Raw genomic sequence first — 19,102 nt, forward strand, 5'->3', positions numbered from 1 at the left:
GGAAGGACTGATGCTGAAGCTGAAACTCCAGTACTTTGGCCATTTCATGTGAAGAATTGCCTCATTGGAAAAGACACTGATGGTGGGAGGGATTGGGGGCAGGAGGAGAAGGGGACAACAGAGGATGAGACGGCTGGATGGCATCACTGATTCGATGGACGTTGAGTCTGAGTGAACTCTGGGAGTTGGTGATGGACAGGGAGGCCTGGCATGCTGTGATTCATAGGGTAGCAAAGAGTCGGACACGACTGAGCGACTGAACTGAATAAATAAATTAGAATTTTAAAAGATAACTAAAAAGAAAAATGAACAAAAATTTAGATAAACAGTTGCAAAATTAAGCAATACAAACATTAATAAATATTTCAGGTACCCAATCTCATTATTAATTACCAAAATATAAAGTCAAGCCACTGGGAGATGCCCCCCAACACACACACACACACACACACACACACACACACATACACACACACACACCAAGTGACTACAATAAAAGAAACCAACACCGCCAAGTGTTAACAAGAATGAGCTGCCACCACAACCTCACTTATTGCTGATGGAAGTGTAAATTGGTACAATCCATTTGGAAGAGAATTTGATATTGCATAGTAAAATTGAAGATGGAGATTTCCTAAAACCATGAAATTCCTCTCCTGGGTATGTATGAAAGAGAAAGAAATGCACATGTATACGAAGAAATCTATACAGGAATGATGAAAACAGTACTGTTCCAAATAACCAAAGAAAATTATTCTTTCAAAAATATTTTGCATGACTAATGTATTTAACTTATATGCAGAATACATCATGAGAAACACTGGACTGGAAAAAGCACAAGCTGGAATCAAGATTGCTGGGAGAAATATCAATAACCTCAGATATGCAGATGACACCACCCTTATGGCAGAAAGTGAAGAGGAACTAAAAAGCCTCTTGATGAAAGTGAAAGTGGAGAGTGAAAAAGTTGGCTTAAAGCTCAACATTCAGAAAACGAAGATCATGACATCTGGTCCCATCACTTCATGGGAAATAGATGGAGAAACAGTGGAAACAGTGTCAGACTTTATCTTTTTGGGCTCCAAAATCACTGCAGATGGTGACTGCAGCCATGAAATTAAAAGACGGTTATACCGTGGAAGAAAAGTTATGACCAACCTAGATAGCATATTCAAAAGCAGAGACATTACTTTGCCAACAAAGTTCCATTTGGTCAAGGCTATGGTTTTTCCTGTGGTCATGTATGGATGTGAGAGTTGGACTGTGAAGAAAGCTGAGCACAGAAGAATTGATGCTTTTGAACTGTGGTGTTGGAGAAGACTCTTGAGAGTCCTTGGACTGCAAGGAGATCCAACCAATCCATTCTGAAGGAGATCAGCCCTGGGATCTCTTTGGAAGGAATGATGCTAAAGCTGAAACTCCAGTACTTTGGCCACCTCATGCGAAGAGTTGACTCATTGGAAAAGACTCTGATGCTGGGAGGGATTGGGGGCCGGAGGAGAAGGGGACGACAGAGGATGAGATGGCTGGATGGCATCACCAACTCAATGGAAGTTAGTTTGAGTGAACCCCGGGAGATGGTGATGGACAGGGAGGCCTGGCGTGCTGGGATTCATGGGGTCACAAAGAGTTGGACCGACTGAGCGACTGAACTGAACTGAACTGAATGTGTGGTATAATACAATGTAGCAACTCCCTGCAATGGAAGTGAACAAACACCCATCACCTAGAGCTGTCTAGATAATCTCACAGACAAACAACTGAACAAAAGAGTCAGAAAAGAGAATACATAGTGCATGAGGCGGAGGAGCCTGGTGGGCTGCAGTCCATGGGGTCGCTAAGAGTTGGACATGGCTGAGCGACTTCACTTTCACTTTTCAGTTTCATGCATTGGAGAAGGAAATGGCAACCCACTCCAGTGTTCTTGCCTGGAGAATCCCAGGGACGGGGGAGCCTGGTGGGCTGCCGTCTATGGGGTTGCACAGAGTCGGACACGACTGAAGTGACTTAGCAGTAGCAGTGCATGAGGGCGTTTATATAAAGTTCAAAAAGAGGCAAGACTAAAATCAAGTGTTAGAAAGATAACAGGGATCATTTTCCTTCCTTGAGAAGGAGGGAAGAGTGATGACGAACCTAATAACACAAAAGGAATTTCAGACAAGCTGGCAATGTCCTACTTCTGAATCTGGGAAGTGATACATAGGGGATTGGTTCCCAGTAATTTCTTGGGCAGTATGCTAAGAGAATGTCAGACAGAGAAAGACAAAGACTGTATGATATCACTTATAAGCAGAATCTTAAATAGTGCAACAATACAGTGTGTGAAACAAAAACGAAGCCGAATCACAGACACAGAGAACAAGCTAGTGGTTAGCCGTGGAAATGGGAGAGAGAGGCAGTGTGGAGGGTGGGGAATGAGAGGTAAAAACTTGTGGGTGTAAGACAGGCTCCAGGATGACTGTACAGGACTGAAAATATACCAATATTTGTAGCAATGGTAAATGGAAAGTAATCTTTAAAATTGTATTAAAATTTTTTAATTCAAAATAAGCATACATTTTTAAAAAAACTATCCTGGAACAATAAGTAAATAAAGTATTGCTGCTGCTGCTGCTGCTAAGTCGCTTCAGTCGTGTCCGACTCTGTGCAACCCCATAGACGGCAGCCCACCAGGCTCCCCCGTCCCTGGGATTCTCCAGGCAAGAACACTGGAGTGGGTTGCCATTTCCTTCTCCAATGCATGAAACTGAAAAGTGAAAGAGAAGTCGCTCAGCCATGTCCAACTCTTAGCGACCCCATGGACTGCAGCCCACCAGGCTCCTCCACCCATGGGATTTTCCAGGCAAGAGTACTGCAGCGGGTTGCCATTGCCTTCTCCGAAATAAAGTATTGACCTGTATACTATTTAAGCTAAGTTATGGGGGAATAGGCATTAATTTTATTAACATTCTTAAGAGAATATACATGTTATATACATTCTTTTTATGGAAGATACATTAAAATAAAAACAAACATATCCATAAATTGATTTATTTTTAGAAAGAAAGTATTAGGCACCATGTGTCCAATAGAGAATCTAAATATTATTCATATCTCTGTTCTCTGAGATCATTAAATAAGAATGTGTCCTCGTCTACATGACTTCTAAAAGCAAAGATTATGACCTCTGATCTATTCTATCTTTATTTTTACTTATTTACTGGGACATACTGTATTATATCCATAGGGCCAGGGCTCTAATTAGAAAGTAGGGACTCCAGGACTGAGATGGACCAGTTCAGGGTAAAGGCTGGGAGGAGGGATCCACGCTGTACCTCACCCAAGGGAGAAACCGACGGTGCTGCCCATGGAGCCTGGTCCATCTGAATGGAGTCATCACTGACGTTGCAGCGACACAGAAGGCCGCTGTCCAGAGGGGACAGCTGGCAGGTTGGACAGTTGCCCCAACGAGTCTCTAACTAGGAGGTCTGGGAACAGATCCCAGGAGACACTGCCTGTGAAAAAGCAGTGGCTCCTCCTGGCTCCAGTGGCTGGGAATCTCTAGTGACCTGAGTCTTCAGTCTGCGCTCTTCCTACTCACAGGGAAGGGCTCTGTGCCTCCAGCCCTTGTGACAACAGAGTAGCGAACCCAACCTCCTTCGAGGAAGCATCACAGATGGAGGCTGGTCAGCACCTCCAGGTGAGAACAGATGCTTAGGGATGGGGAGAGAGTCTACCTAAGGGTGCACACTGACACATATACACACATATACACACGCTGACACATATACACAAGCAGCCTATAGAACCTCTTCCTTTTCATTTTGCCACTTTCTTCTACATCCCTATCTGCCAATCATTTTCTGAATCTTCTGATCACTATAAGGGGCACCCAGTTCTGGGGTTCATCACATCCCTGAAGGTGCAGACTGAAGGCACTGTGGAGAATGGGTATCAGAGCACCCTTCCACAACCCCATCAGTGACCAGCACACAGCACCTGTGCAAGAACAGAGAATAATCGACCCTGGTCCAGTGGAAGAGCCTGGTTCCCAGAGTCACTCTCTGCCACCTCGCCATGTCAGTACCCATAATTTACTCTCTACGTCCATTTAGTTACCAACCTCGGTCACACCCTTCCTTTTTTACTAAACTTTGTGCTAAATCATTTAGGACAAAATTATTTATTCCTATAATAATATTATAATCAGGGAGCTTTATGATTAAGTTATTTGACCCAGTTTCTACTTGGTTTCCAGCTGGCAAAACAACAGTTTGCCACTGACAGTTGTAAGTAGAGTCAGAGGTGGTGCTGCTGGGCTGATATTGGTGATAATGATGATGACTTTTTATATTGACACCTCACAACCTACAAGCCCACGACACAGGCAGAGACTGGATTCACAAAAACAACAGCCTTTTAATTTTTAAAAAAGTAGTAATAATAGATCATATTTATTTAACACTTACATTTATGTCATTCTTGATCTAAAAGTCTATATTTTTTTGTTTGTGCTGTGCTTAGTCACTTAGTCATGTCCAGCTCTTTGTAAGCCTATGGATTGTAGCCCGCCAGGCTCCTCTGTCCACGGGATTCTCCAGGCAAGAATACTGGAATGGGTTGCCATGCCCTCCTCCAGGGAATATTCCTAGCCTGGGGATCAAACCCAGGCCTCCCACATTGCAGGCAGATTCTTTACCACCTAAGCCACCAAGGAAGCCAGGGTGTCTATAATTACTATCAAACAGTCTATAACTATTATCAAACTTAATCCTCATAACAAGTCTGTATAGGAAACTCTATCATTATTCCATTTAAGCCAATGAAGAAACTGAAGCTGAAAAAGGTAGCGACTTTCTCAAGATCTCATCAAGAGTAAAGAGTGGAAACATTCTGTCAGACTCCAGAGTATATAATGCTTTTATTCATGACCCTAAACAAACATGACATTGGCCCCTGCTGCCACTGACTGACCTGGCATTCTTCCTCCAAACCATCATAGCTCCTTCGAGCTTGGCAGCATATCATGAATCCTGAAGAAACCACAGCCAATCCCAGCATTTGGCCTCTTCAACAATCCTATCAGGTAGGTTATTATCTGCATCTTGTAGAAGAAAAGCAAAGTTCAATGGGAGTGAAAATATCCCAAAGATTAAAGGCACGTGAGGAGCTCAGCAGTAAAGCACATGCCCCAATACTTTTTCACCACATCCTGGGGCCCAGGTTCACACTGTATCACCTGCTACTAACAATGAGAGTAACATCATTGCCCTTGGAAGCAGCCTGCCCACCACATATGTTATCTCAGTTATAACCTCAATGAGTCTATGAAGTAGTTGCACATGGTACAAAGCAGGACACAGAGATTCAGGGGACAGTAATTAATCAAGGGCAGACTGAGCATAAGGAACAGAGAAAAAATTTTTATCCCATGTCCAGATTCCAAAGCTCAGATGTTAAAACATAACATATTGATGGGCAGGTTGATGATGAGAATGAACATGATGTCCCTTAGTGAAGAGGTGCTTTTCAGTTCACAGGGTTCTCATAGCTACATGAATACATGGAAATGGTTCAAAGCAAAGAGAGCCAGAACACTCCCATCAGAGATTCCCTAAATCTCAGTGGGCTCCTCTCTGAAGTAACTAACCCTCCTTCCATCGTCCTCAACATGTGCTCAACACTCACACACTTACACACAGAGCTCCTTGTTTTGCCCCCTAAATCCTAGTATATGCATGACCCCAAAATGAGCTCCACAGTAAGACAGTGAAATTTAAATGGTTGTTCTAAATTAGGAGTTTGGAATTAACATATACATACTACCATCTATACCTGGAGGAGGGCATGGCAACCAACTCCAGTATTCTTGCCTGGAGAATCCCCATGGACAGAGGACTCTGGTGGGCTATAGTCCATGGGGTCACAAAGAGTTGGACATAACTGAGCAACTAAGCGCAAACACACACACACACACACACACACACACACACGCTACTGTATATAAAGTAAATAATCAATGAAGGCCTACTGTATAGCACAGGGAACACTGCTCAGTGTTGTGTGGCAGCCTGGATTGTTGGGAAGTTTGGTGGATAATGGATACAGGTATATATATATGGCTGAGTCCCTTTGCTGTCCACCTGAAACTATCACAACACTTTTAATCGGCTATACTCCAATATAAAAAAGAAAGTTTAAAAAAACAAGGACATACGGATAGCACAGAAAACTCTACTCAATATTATGTAATCAACTATATGGGAAAAGAATCTGAAAAAGAATGGAGAGAAAGAGAGAGAGAGAGAGAGAGAGAGAGATACACACACATATATGCATAACTCATCACTTTGCTGTATAGCTGAAACTAGCACAACAATGTAAATCAGCTATACTTCAATATAAAATAAAAATTAAATCACAAACAAAAATGATTGTTTTGTAGTTTTTTAAAAAGAAAATTAAATTTGAAGAGATTTTTCCAGCTGAATTCCAGTTCAGTCTCATTTCCCACCTATGGGGAAAGCATGCCCCATTACAGGATTCTAGAACCCAAACTGCATCTCTACCCTGATGCCGTCTCATCAGAGTTCACAGTCCTATTTGTACATATTTGCAAACCAGCATTTACGCCTACTAATGGAACTCAGTGACCTCTTCAAGGAATAGAGAAAAGCAAACCACAGTCCATGGACTCTGTAACATTGAGAGCCTATCTTTATTTAAATAAGATCTGCTCTAATTTCTCTGCTTTTGAAGGAAATTAGAAACCAAACCAGCATCTCTGACTTCCTGCTCCTCGGCTTCTCTCAGCACCCAGAGCAGCAGCCTCTCCTGTTCGGGCTCTTCCTGGCCATGTACTTGGTCACCATGCTGGGGAACCTGCTCATCATCCTGGCCATCAGCTCTGACCCCCGCCTCCACACCCCCATGTACTTCTTCCTGGCCAACCTGTCCTTCACCGACACCTGCTTCTCTTGCACCATCGTCCCCAAGGTGCTGCTCAACATCCACACACAGCACTACACCATCTCTTACACTGGCTGTCTTGTGCAGATGTTCTTCTTCATGGAATTGGCCCTGCTGGATGACTTCCTGCTGGCTGTGATGGCCTATGACCGCTACATAGCCATCTGCCTTCCTCTCCGCTACACCACCATCATGGGGCCCCAGCGCTGCCTGCTGCTGGTTGCTGCATCCTGGCTCAGCTCCCACCTCCTGGCCTTCTCCCTCTGTCTCCTCATGTCTCAGTTCTCCTTCTGCACCTCCCACGCCATCCCACACTTCTTCTGTGACCTTCTCCCACTCCTCAAACTTGCCTGCTCAGACACGCATATCTTTCAGCTCATGATGTTTGCAGAAGCAGCCCTCTCGGGGGTGGTCCCCTTCACCTGTGTCCTGGTCTCTTATGCCCACATCATCCACACCATCCTCAGGATCCCCTCTGCTGGGGGGAAGCACAAAGTCTTCTCTACCTGTGGTTCTCACCTGACAGTGGTCACTCTCTTCTATGGAACAGTCTTTCTGGTATATTTCCAGCCCTCATCCTCGTACTCAGCAGACACTGGAGTGGTGGCATCTGTGGTATACACGATGGTCACCCCCATGCTAAACCCTTTTATTTACAGCCTGAGGAACAGCGACATGAAGGGAGCTTTGTGGAGACTCCTTGGCTGAAGATGGAGTAGTGCAGTCTTAGTCACTTCAGTCATGTCTGACTCTTTGCGACCCCACAGACTGTAGCCCACCAGGCTCCTCTGTCCATGGGATTCTCCAGGCAAGAATACTGGAGTGGATTGCCATTCCCTTCTCCAGAGGATCTTTCCAACCCAGGTATGGAACCCGGGTCTCCTGCATTTCAGGAAGATTCTTTACTGTTTGAGCTACAGGGAAGACATTCCACCCCGTAAAAAGTCCTTCCCCAGAGTTGAGCTCCAGGCTTTTCAATGTGCCTCCTTCTCTAGATTTGTCCATTATAAATTTGAAAGACTCACATTCAAAACATAATATGCTGAGTTTTCAGAGCAGATGCATGAAAATAAAGACTCAGATTTGCAGAACAGCAATAAGGGCAATTGGAGAGAGAAAGGGGGACCAGCATTCCCCACAGGGTGACTTGATGTGTGGGTATATGTATCCAGGTAGAGTCAATCCAGAGTTGGGAACATCAAAAATGCCAGCGAACACTTTGCTTCTAGGAGGAAGGCCAATAGGAGCAGTGTAGGTTACAAATTCTTCCCCAACAAAAAATTCTGGCAAGACTAGACAGGTCAGGACATCACTCAAGTCACTGGGATGCAGGGACCAATTCTGACCCTACCTTGGAAGAAACTCATTCATGGGGACTGGACTCGACATGGAGAATGTCATATCAAGTAGGAAGAATCTGTATGTTGCCTGAGTGTGTATGCTTATGTTCAGTGGTTCAATCATGTCCAACTCTTTGCAACCCTTTGGACTGTAGCCTGTGAGGATCCTATGTCCATGGAATTTACCCAGCAAGAATACGAGAGTGGATTGCCATTTGGGTTCAAACCCGTGTCTCCTGCATTGCAGGCAGATTAGTTTTTTGCTGAGCTGCCGAGGAACTCTATGTGATTGCAAGGGCAAAAATATTCTAGAAAAGGAAGCTAGGCACAAAAAGAGTTAGAATTTGTCCAGTTTCATACATCTGGACTTAGATCTTTGTCTCTGGTAGGTGATTTGGTTTTTTGTTGTTGTTCAGTTCAGTTCAGTTCAGTCCCTCAGTCATGTCCAACTCTTTGTGACCCTATTGACTGCAACACACCAGGCCTCCCTGTCCATCACCAACTCCTGGAGTTTATTCAAATTCATGTCCATTGAGTCGGTGATGCCATCCAACCATCTCATCCTCTGTCATCCCCTTCTCCTCCCATCATCAATCTTTCCCAGCATTAGGGTCTTTTCAAATGAGTCAGCTCTTCGCATCAGATGGCCAAAGTATTGGAGTTTCAGCTTCAGCATCAGTCCTTCCAGTGAATATTCAGGACTGATTTCCTTTAGGATGGACTGGTTGGCTCTCCTTGCTGTCCATGGGACTCTCAAGAGTCTTCTCCGACATCACAGTTCAAAAGCATCAATTCTTTGGCACTCAGCTTTCTTTATGGTCCAACTCTCACATCCATACATGACAACTGAAAAAACCATGGCTTTGACTAGAAGGACCTTTATTGACAAAAGTAATGTCTCTGCTTTTTAATAAGCTGTCTAGGTTGATCATAACCTGTCTGCCAAGGAGCAAGCGTCTTTTAATTTTATGGCTGCAGGCACCATCTGCAGTGATTTTGGAGCCCCAAAAATTGAAGTCTCTCACTATTTCCACTGTTTCCCCATCTATCTGCCATGAAGTGATAGGGCCAGATGCCATGATCTTAGTTTTCTGAATGTTGAGCTTTAAGCCAACTTTTTCACTCTCCTCTTTCACTTTCATCAAGAGGCTCTTTAGTTCTTCTTCACTTTCTGCCATAAGGGTGATGTCATCTGCATATCTAAGGTTATTGATATTTCTCCCAGCAATCTTGATTCCAGCTTCTGTTTCATCCAGTCCAGCATTTCTCATGATATACTATGTACTTAAGTTAAATAAGCAGGGTGACAATATATAGCCTTGACATACTCCTTTCCCAATTTGGAACCAGTCTGTTTTTCCATGTCCAGTTATAACTGTTGCTTCTTGACCTGCATACAGATCTCTCAGGAGGAAGGTCAGGTGGTCTGGTATTCCCATCTCTTGAAGAATTTTCCCAGTTTGTTGTGATCCACACATTCAAAGGCTTTGTCATAGTCAATAAAGCAGAAGTAGATGTTTTTCTGGAACTCTCTTGCTTTTTTGATGATACAATGGATGTTGGTTGGCAATTTGATTTCTGGTTCCTCTGCCTTGTTTAAATTCAGCTTGAACATCTGGAAGTTCACAGTTCACATATTGCTGAAGCCTGTCTTGGAGAATTTTGAGCATTACTTTGCTAGCATGTGAGATGAGTGCAATTCTGTGGTAGTTTGAGCATTATTTGGCATTACATTTCTTTGGGATTGGAAAGAAGACTGAGCTTTTCCAGTCCTGTGGCCACTGCTGAGTTTTCCAAATTTGCTGGCATAAATTGAGTACAGCACTTTCACAGCATAATCTTTTAGGATATGAAAGAGCTCCACTGGAATTCCGTCACCTCCACTAGCTTTGTTCATACTGATGCTTCCTAAGGCCCACCTGACTTCACATTCCAGGATGTCTGGCTCTAGGTGAGTGATCACACCATTGTGATTGTCTGGGTCATGAAGATCTTTTTTATATAGTTCTTCTGTGTATTCTTGTCACCTCTTCTTAATATTGTCTGCTTCTGTTAGGTCCATACCATTTCTGTCCCTTATTGTACCCATCTTTGCATGAAATTTTCCTTTGGTATCTCTAATTTTCTTGAAGAGATCTCTAGTCTTTCCCATTCTGTTGTTTTCCTCTATTTCTTTGCATTGATCACTGAGGAAGGCTTTCTTATCTCTCCTTACTATTCTTTGGAACTCTGCATTCAGATGCTTATATCTTTCCTTTTCTCCTTTGCCTTTCACTTCTTCTTTTTTCCATAGCTGTTTGTAGGGCCTCCTCAGACAACCATTTTGCCTTTTTGCATTTCTTTTCTTGGAGGTGGTCTTGATCACGGCCTCCTGTACAATGTCACGAACTTCCTTCCATAGTTCTTCAGGCACTCTATCTATCAGATCTAATCCCTTGAATCTATTTCTCACTTCCACTGTATAGTCATAAAGGATTTTATTTAGGTCATACCTGAATGGTCTAGTGGTTTTCCCTACTTTCTTCAGTTTAAGTCTGAATTTGGCAATAAGGAGTTCATGATCTGAGCCACAGTCAGATCCTGGTCTTGTTTTTGCTGACTGTATAGAGTTCCTCCATCTTCAGCTGCAAGGAATATAATCAATCTGATTTGGTATTGATCATCTGGTGATGTCTATGTGTAGAGTCTTCTCTTGTGTTGTTGGAAGAGGGCGTTTGCTTTGACCAGTGCATTCTCTTGGCAAAACTCTGTTAGCCTTTGGCCTGCTTCATTCTGTACTCCAAGGCCAAATTTGCCTGTTACTCCAGGTGTTTCTTGACTTCCTACTTTTGCATTTCAGTCCCCTATAATGAAAAGAACATCTTTTGGGGGTGTTACTTCTAAGAGGGTATTTTAGGTTTTCATAGAACCGTTCAACTTCAGCTTCTTCAGCATTATTGGTTGGGGCATAGACTTGGATTACTGTGATATTGAATGGTTTGCCTTGGAAACAAACAAAGATCATTCTGTCGTTTTTGAGATTGCATCCAACTACTGCATTTCAGACTCTTTGTTGACTATGGTATGGCTACTCCACTTCTTCTAAGGGATTCCTGCCCACAGTAGTAGATATAATGGTCATCTGAGTTAAATTATTGTTGTTAGCTGTGAGGCTATTTTCATTTTTTAAACTGTTTAGTTTTTCTCCAATTGAAAAATTATTTGTGTCATTATGCTGCTGCTAAGTCACTTCAGTCGTGTCCGCCTCTGTGTGATCCCACAGACGGCAGCCACCAGGCTCCCCCGTCCCTGGGATTCTCCAGGCAAGAACACTGGACTGGGTTGCCATTTCCTTCTCCAATGCATGAAAGTGAAAAGTGAAAGGGAAGTCGCTCAGTTGTGCCCGACTCTTAGCGACCCCATGGACTGCAGCCTACCAGGCTCCTCCATCCATGGGATTTTCCAGGCAAAATACTGGAGTGGGGTGCCATTGCCTTCTCCATGTGTCATTATAGTAAATGTCTAAAATATAAGGAAAAATTTTCAAATCCTTTCCTGAAAGAATGTGTTATGCAAATTCTTACAATCCTTTTCTCTATACATTTATTCTACATTGTTAAGAGATGATTTTTCATGTAATTTTAAAACATGAATGCTTTCCACACTGTTGTTAAATTTATATAAGCATTCTCATAATTAATATTATAGCAGAAGCACCTGCCATGTTGTCATTGTTCAGTCGCTCAGTCATGTCTGACTCTTTGTGGCCCCATGGGCTGCGGCACACCAGTCCTCCCTGTCCCTCACCAACTCCCGAAGTTTGCCCAAGTTCATGTCCATTGTATTGGTGATGCCAGCCAGACATCTCATCCTCTGATGCCCTCTTGTCCTTCTGCCCTCAATCTTTCCCAGCATCAGGGACTTTTCCAATGAGCCAGCTGTTCACATCAGGTGACCAAAATACTGGTCTTCAGTATTCAGCTTCAGCATCTGTCCTTCCAATGAGTATTCAGGGCTGATTTCCCTTAAGATTGATTTGCTTGATCCCCTCGCAGTCCAAGGGACTCTCCGGGGACTTCTCCAGCACCACAGTTGGAAGGCATCAATTCTTCGGCCCTCTGCCTTCATTACTGTCCAGCTCTCACAACCGTACGTGACCACTCGGAAGACCATAGCCTTTACTGGCAGAGTAGTGTCTCTGATTTTCAACACACTGTCTGTAATCTTCCATTTGGGGGTAATTAGTCCCTGGTGGCTTGGACAGTAAAGCGTCTGCCCACAATGAGGGAGACCCAGGTTCGATCCCTGGGTTGGGAAGATCCCCTGGAGAAGGAAATGGCAACCCACTCCAGTACTCTTGCCTAGAAAATTCCATGGATGGAGGAACCTGGTGGGCTATACAGTCCATGGGGTCGCAAAGAGTCGGACACAACTGAGTGACTTCACTCACTCAGTTCTGTTAATTATTTTTAACTTTATAAATAATGATGCAATGAAGATCAGTGTGAATAAACCATACACGTATGGATTTTCCTATGCCCTTCCAATAAATTTTAAGAAGTGGAATTGCTGTGTGGAAATTTTTTCAGGCTCATGAAATATGTTGCAAAAATAGTTTACAAGGACTTCCTTGGAGATCCAGTGGTTAAGACTCCACGTTTCCACTGCAGAGATCATGGGTTACAACGAAGATCCCACATGCCACATGGCATGGCCAACTAAATAGATGGATTTTTTAATGAAGAAACTATCTATAATAAAAATAAAAATTTGCCAAACTGTTAATTATTTACATCCCAACTGATGGTTCTGTGAGAATGTTCCTTTCTCTGCATTCTTTGCGTTCCAATTTTTTACTCAATTGTCACAAATATAGTAAGTGAAAAATGGTGCTTCTTTTCTTTGAATGTTTTGGATTACTGATTGTTTACTTAAATCCATAAATGCATTTTATTTATTCTTCTGTCAATTATTTCTTCGTGTCATTTGACTATTTTAAAAACTTGAATAAGTCTTTTTTATATTAAATATTTAAATTTTACACTTTCCTACTCATATTGCAGCCTTTTTCCAATCACCATTTCATCCTTTGATTTTCTTTTTGATTTTTTGACATAAATAAGTTTTCTCTTTACATACATGAAACTAATAAAAATCATCTTCTTTGTGACTCTTCAGGCTGTGTTATCATTGGAAAATTCTTCCCTATGTAGTTCATGTGAATAATAAATTGTTTTTTATATTTCAGTACAATGCTATTTTTAATAACAGTTTATTGAGATATAATTCATATTCTATAAAATTCCTTTTTATAGTTTGTAATTTAGTGGCTTTTAATAGGCAGTGTGGGTTTTTTTAGTGAAACAGTATATGACTTTAGAATGATACTAAATGTTGAAGTGGCTCTCTCCCTCACATCTCTCACTCCTTACAAAAGTTTCCTCTCCATTTCCTGTCCCATAATTATTAAAAACAAGATGCTGACTATGTCTGAGCCCTCGCTCACTCACATATATCATACACATTTCCCCTCAGGGCCTTTCTTTCTAGCATTATTTTCCCCTTTGTGGCTTCTTCCTTTACTCCATGCCCTGGAACACAGGGTAAGTTTCATGTCATGTGCAAAAAGTACCTTCTCACACTAGCCCACTCTAATCACCTGGATATGATCTGTTTTTCTTATAAGCATCACTATCCATTTATCTAATCTTCCTACTTCTGCTCTTCTAAGGTCAAGAATGACACAAAGATGGCCACTCCTCCCGTTTCCATTCAGTATTGTACTAGAGGTTCCACTCAGCACAATTAAGTAAGAAAAAGAACTAGAAAGCAATTGGACTGTAAAGAGGGCTTCCCTGGTGGCTCAGTGGTAAAGAATCTGCTTGCCAATGCAGAAGATACAAGTTGGACCCCTGGGTCAGGAAGGCATGGCAATCCACTCCAGTATTCTTGCAAATCCCGTGGGCAGAGGAGCCAAGCAGGTTATAGTCCATGGAGTCACAGAAGAGTTGGACACAACTTAGTGACTAAAACAACAGCAGCAGCAGACTGTAAAGAAGTAAAACCATTTCTACTTGCAATTGACAGATGCTGTAGACTTTTGAACTCCTAAAACATCAACCAAAAAACCTATTAGAACTAACAAACAATTTGAATCCAATGTAATCTCTATCAAAAGCTGGATAGGGAAGCCTGGCATGCTGCAGTCCATGGGGTCACAAAGAGTCAGACATGACTGAGCAACTGAACACCAACACCTTTTTTGCAGAAAATGACAACCTGATCCAAAAGCTCACATAGAAATGCAAGGGAACCAGAATAATCAATACATTCTTGAAAAAGAAGAGCAAAGTCAAAAGACTCACACTTCATGATTCCTAAATGTACTACAAAGTTTCAGTAAATAAGGCAATTAAGTAATTAAGGCTATACTTCATAGGAAAAGATGTTCAACATCACTAATCATCAGGGAAGGCAAATCAAAACCACAATGAGATACCACCTCTCACTTGTCAGAATGGCTATTATCAAAAAGAATACAGATAACAAATGTTGGCTAGGATGTGGAGGAAAGGCAGCCCTTCTACACCTTTGGTGGGAATATAAATTGCTACAGCCATTATAGAGAATAGTATGAAGGTTCCTCAAAAAACTGAAAATAGAACTACCAAGTGATCCAATAATTCCATTCCTGGGTACAAAACACTAATTCAAAAAGATCCATGTACCTCAGTATTCATAGCAATGTTATTTACAGTTGCCAACATATGGAAGTGACTGACCTCAATGTCTGTCAACAGATTAATGGATAAAGAAGATGTGGTATACACATACAATGGAATAATATTCAGTTATTTTGAAAAAATGAAACTTTACCATTTGCAGCAACATGGATGGACATTGAAGGCATTATGCTAGGTGAAATGTCAGACAAAGAAAGACAAACATCATATGATATCACTTGGATGTGGAATCTAAAAAATACAAGAAACTATTAAATATAAAAAATGCAGACTCAGATATAGAAAACAATGTAGTAGTTTTCAGTGGGAGAAGAAAGGGAGAATCAAGAGGCACACACTATCAGGTACAAAATAAGCTACAAGGGTATGTTGTACAACACAAGGAATATAATCAATATTTTATAATAACTGTAAATGAAGTAAAACCTTTAAAATTGTGAATCACTATATTGTACATCTGTAACATAATATCATATAGCAACTATACTTCAATTTTTAAAAGTACAATGCCATACAGCATAAGGCCAGACACATATATAGATCAAAGGAATACAACCCAGAGTCCACAAGTAAAGCTTCACATTTATGGGCAATTTATTTTTAATAAGGCTGCAATTCAGGACAATTCAGTGGGAAAAAAATATTGTTTTCAACAAGCAGTGCTGGGTCAACTGGACAACCAAATGCAAAAGAATGAACCTGAACCTTTACCTCACATACATATAAAAATTAACTCAAAGTCAAAGCTAAAACTACAAAATGTTTAGAAGACAGCATGAGAATGAATCTTTGTAATCTTAGATTAGTCAATGGTTTCTTAGGTATGACACCAAAAGCATAAGCAGTCATATAAAAAAAGGGATAAATGGGACTTCATCAAAATCACCAAGTTTTACACTTCAAAAGATACCATCAGGAGAGTGAATAGACAACCCACTGAAAGGTAGAGCATCTATACAAATCACATATCTGATAAGATATTTATATAAGAATATATAAAGAACTCTTACACCTCAACAATAAGACTAATAACCCAACTATAAAACTGCTAGAGGAGAACAAGGGCAAAACACTCTCTGACATAAATCACAGCAGGATTCTCTCTGATCCACCTCCCAGAATATTGGAAATAAAAGCAAAAATAAACAAATGGGACCTAATTAACCTTAAAAGCTTCTGCACATCAAAGGAAACTATTAGCAAGGTGAAAAGACAGCCTTCAGTATGGGAGAAAATAATAGCAAATGAAGCAACTGACAAACAAATAATCTCAAAAATATACAAGCAACGCCTACAGCTCAATTCCAGAAAAATAAATGACCCAATCAAAAAAATGGACCAAAGAACTAAATAGACATTTCTCCAAAGAAGACATACAGATGGCTCACAAACACATGAAAAGATGCTCAACATCACTCATTATCAGAGAAATGCAAATCAAAACCACTATGAGGTACCATTTCATGCCAGTCAGAATGGCTGCAATCCAAAAGTCTACAAGCAATAAATGCTGGAGAGGGTGTGGAGAAAAGGGAACCCTCTTACACTGTTGGTGGGAATGCAAACTAGTACAGCCACTATGGAGAACAGTGTGGAGATTCCTTAAAAAACTGGAAATAGAACTGTCTTATGACCCAGCAATCCCACTACTGGGCATACACACCGATGAAACCAGAATTGAAAGAGACACGTGTACCCCAGTGTTCATTGCAGCACTGTTTATAATAGCCAGGACATGGAAGCAATCTAGACGTCCATCAGCAGACAAATGGATAAGAAAGCTGTGGTACATATACACAATGGAGTGTTACTCAGCCATTAAAAAGAATACATTTGAATCAGTTCTTATCATGTGGATGAAACTGGAGCCTATTATACAGAGTGAAGTGAGCCAGAAAGAAAAACACCAATACAGTATACTAATGCATATATATGGAATTTAGAAAGATGGTAACGATAACCCTGTATGCGAGACAGCAAAAGAGACACAGGTGTATAGAACAGTCTTTTGGACTCTGTGGGAGGGTGGGGGGAAGATTTGGGAGAATGGCATTGAAATACGTATAATATCATATAAGAAATGAATCACCAGTCCAGGTTCGATGCAGAATACAGGATGTTTGGGGCTGGTGCACTGGGATGACCCAGAGGGATGGTACAGGGAGGGAGATGGGAGGGGCGGTCAGGATGGGGAGCACGTGTACACCCGTGGAGGATGTATGTTGATGTATGGCAAAACCAATACAATATTGTAAAGTAATTAGCCTCCAATTAAAATAATAAATTTAAATTTTAAAAAAATAAATAAAATGCACAAAGGATTTAAATAAATGCTTCCCCAAAGAAAAAGATACAAACAACCAATTAGCACATGAAAGTTCTTTAACATCATTAATCATCAGAGAAGTGCAAATCAAAAACACACTGAGGGACTTCCCTGGTGGTCCAGTGGTTAAGACCCTTCACACCCACCATATGCTGGAGCCCCAGGTTGAATCCCTCATGCTGCATGCCACAACTTAGACCTGGCTCAGCCAAATTAAATACACACACACACACACACACACACACACACATACAATGAGATACCACTTCACTTCCACTAGAATGGTTTAAAAAATGAACAATATCAAAATGTTGCCGAGGCATGAGAGAAGGGTGAATCCTTCTACATTGGTGAAAGTGAAAGTTGCTCAGTCATGTCCGACTCTTTGTGACCACATGGACTGTAGCCTGCCAGGCTCCTCTGTCCATGGAATTCTCTAAGCAAGAATACTGGAGTAGGTAGCCATTCCCTTTCTCCAGGGGATCTTCCTCACCCAAGGATTGAACTCAGGTCCCCTGCATTTAGTGGGATTTTAAAATAATGTAGCCACTTTGGAAAACATCAGCAGTTTCTCAAAAACTTAAACATAGTGTTTCCATGCTGCTAATGCTAAGTCACTTCAGTTGTGTCCGACTCTGTGTGACCCCATAGACGGCAGCCCACCAGGCTCCCCCGTCCCTGGGATTCTTCAGGCAAGAACACTGGAGTGGGTTGCCATTTCCTTCTCCAATGCAGGAAAGTGAAAAGTGAAAGTGAAGTCGCTCAGTTGTGTCCGACTCTTAGTGACCCCATGGACTGCAGCCTACCAGGCTCCTCCATCCATGGGATTTTCCAGGCAAGAGTACTGGAGTGGGGTGCCACTGCCTTCTCCAACAATTTCATTCTTTGGCATATAACTAAGAAAATGTATGTTCAGACAAAAGCCTGTACATGAATGTTCATAATAGCATTATTAATAATAACAAAAGAATAGAAACAACCCCAAAACACACAACTGTTTCAAATTTTTTGTTAAGTATAGTGTCGGTTCAAGGCCTATTATAAACAAATGCCAAAACATAATTAGTGGAAAAAATATATTAGGGAAGATGCTTGTGAAAGATAAAGGGGAATGGGAAAGTCCCACAAGCCTCCCCCGCACTTACAGAAAGCATAGTTCAGCTGCCGCAGAGAAGGACAGGAATTCCCTGAATAAAGCAGGGGAACTTGCTTACAAGGCTTGTCTTAGTAGCCACAAATAGATATCCACCCACGCTGGCCAGGATCTTAGAAGTTTAAACAGTGGGTTCAAAAATAGAAAGCCCAGAGATAAATCCACGCACATATGGACACCTTATCTTTGACAAAGGAGGCAAGAATATACAATGGATTAAAGACAATCTCTTTAACAAGTGGTGCTGGGAAATCTGGTCAACCACTTGTAAAAGAATGAAACTAGAACACTTTCTAACACCATACACAAAAATAAACTCAAAATGGATTAAAGATCTCAACATAAGACCAGAAACTATAAAACTCCTAGAGGAGAACATAGGCAAAACACTCTCTGACATACATCACAGCAGGATCCTCTATGATCCACCTCCCAGAATATTGGAAATAAAAGCAAAAATAAACAAATGGGACCTAATTAACCTTAAAAGCTTCTGCACATCAAAGGAAACTATTAGCAAGGTGAAAAGACAGCCTTCAGAATGGGAGAAGATAATAGCAAATGAAGCAACTGACAAACAACTAATCTCGAGAATATACAAGCAACTCCTACA

The 19,102-nt window shown here is 41.5% G+C and overlaps 1 protein-coding gene across 1 annotated transcript; it reads left to right on the forward strand.

Annotated features, from left to right (window-relative positions):
* Nucleotides 1-6,738: 6,738 nt before the first annotated feature.
* On the forward strand, nt 6,739-7,656 carry LOC123328638 (olfactory receptor 7C1-like). The gene has a single exon (XM_044926317.1). It carries the CDS (start codon nt 6,835-6,837, stop codon nt 7,654-7,656), a length of 822 nt encoding a protein of 273 aa, XP_044782252.1. The 5' UTR covers nt 6,739-6,834.
* Nucleotides 7,657-19,102: the final 11,446 nt, after the last annotated feature.

This window comes from Bubalus bubalis, chromosome 12 (genome assembly GCF_019923935.1).
Source record: "Bubalus bubalis isolate 160015118507 breed Murrah chromosome 12, NDDB_SH_1, whole genome shotgun sequence".
NCBI classification, from domain to species: Eukaryota; Metazoa; Chordata; class Mammalia; order Artiodactyla; family Bovidae; genus Bubalus; species Bubalus bubalis.

What these genes read in the sequence shown, in the direction of transcription:
- LOC123328638 (XM_044926317.1), top strand. Translation starts at nt 6,835, where the DNA reads ATGTACTTGGTCACCATGCTGGGGAACCTGCTCATCATCCTGGCCATC.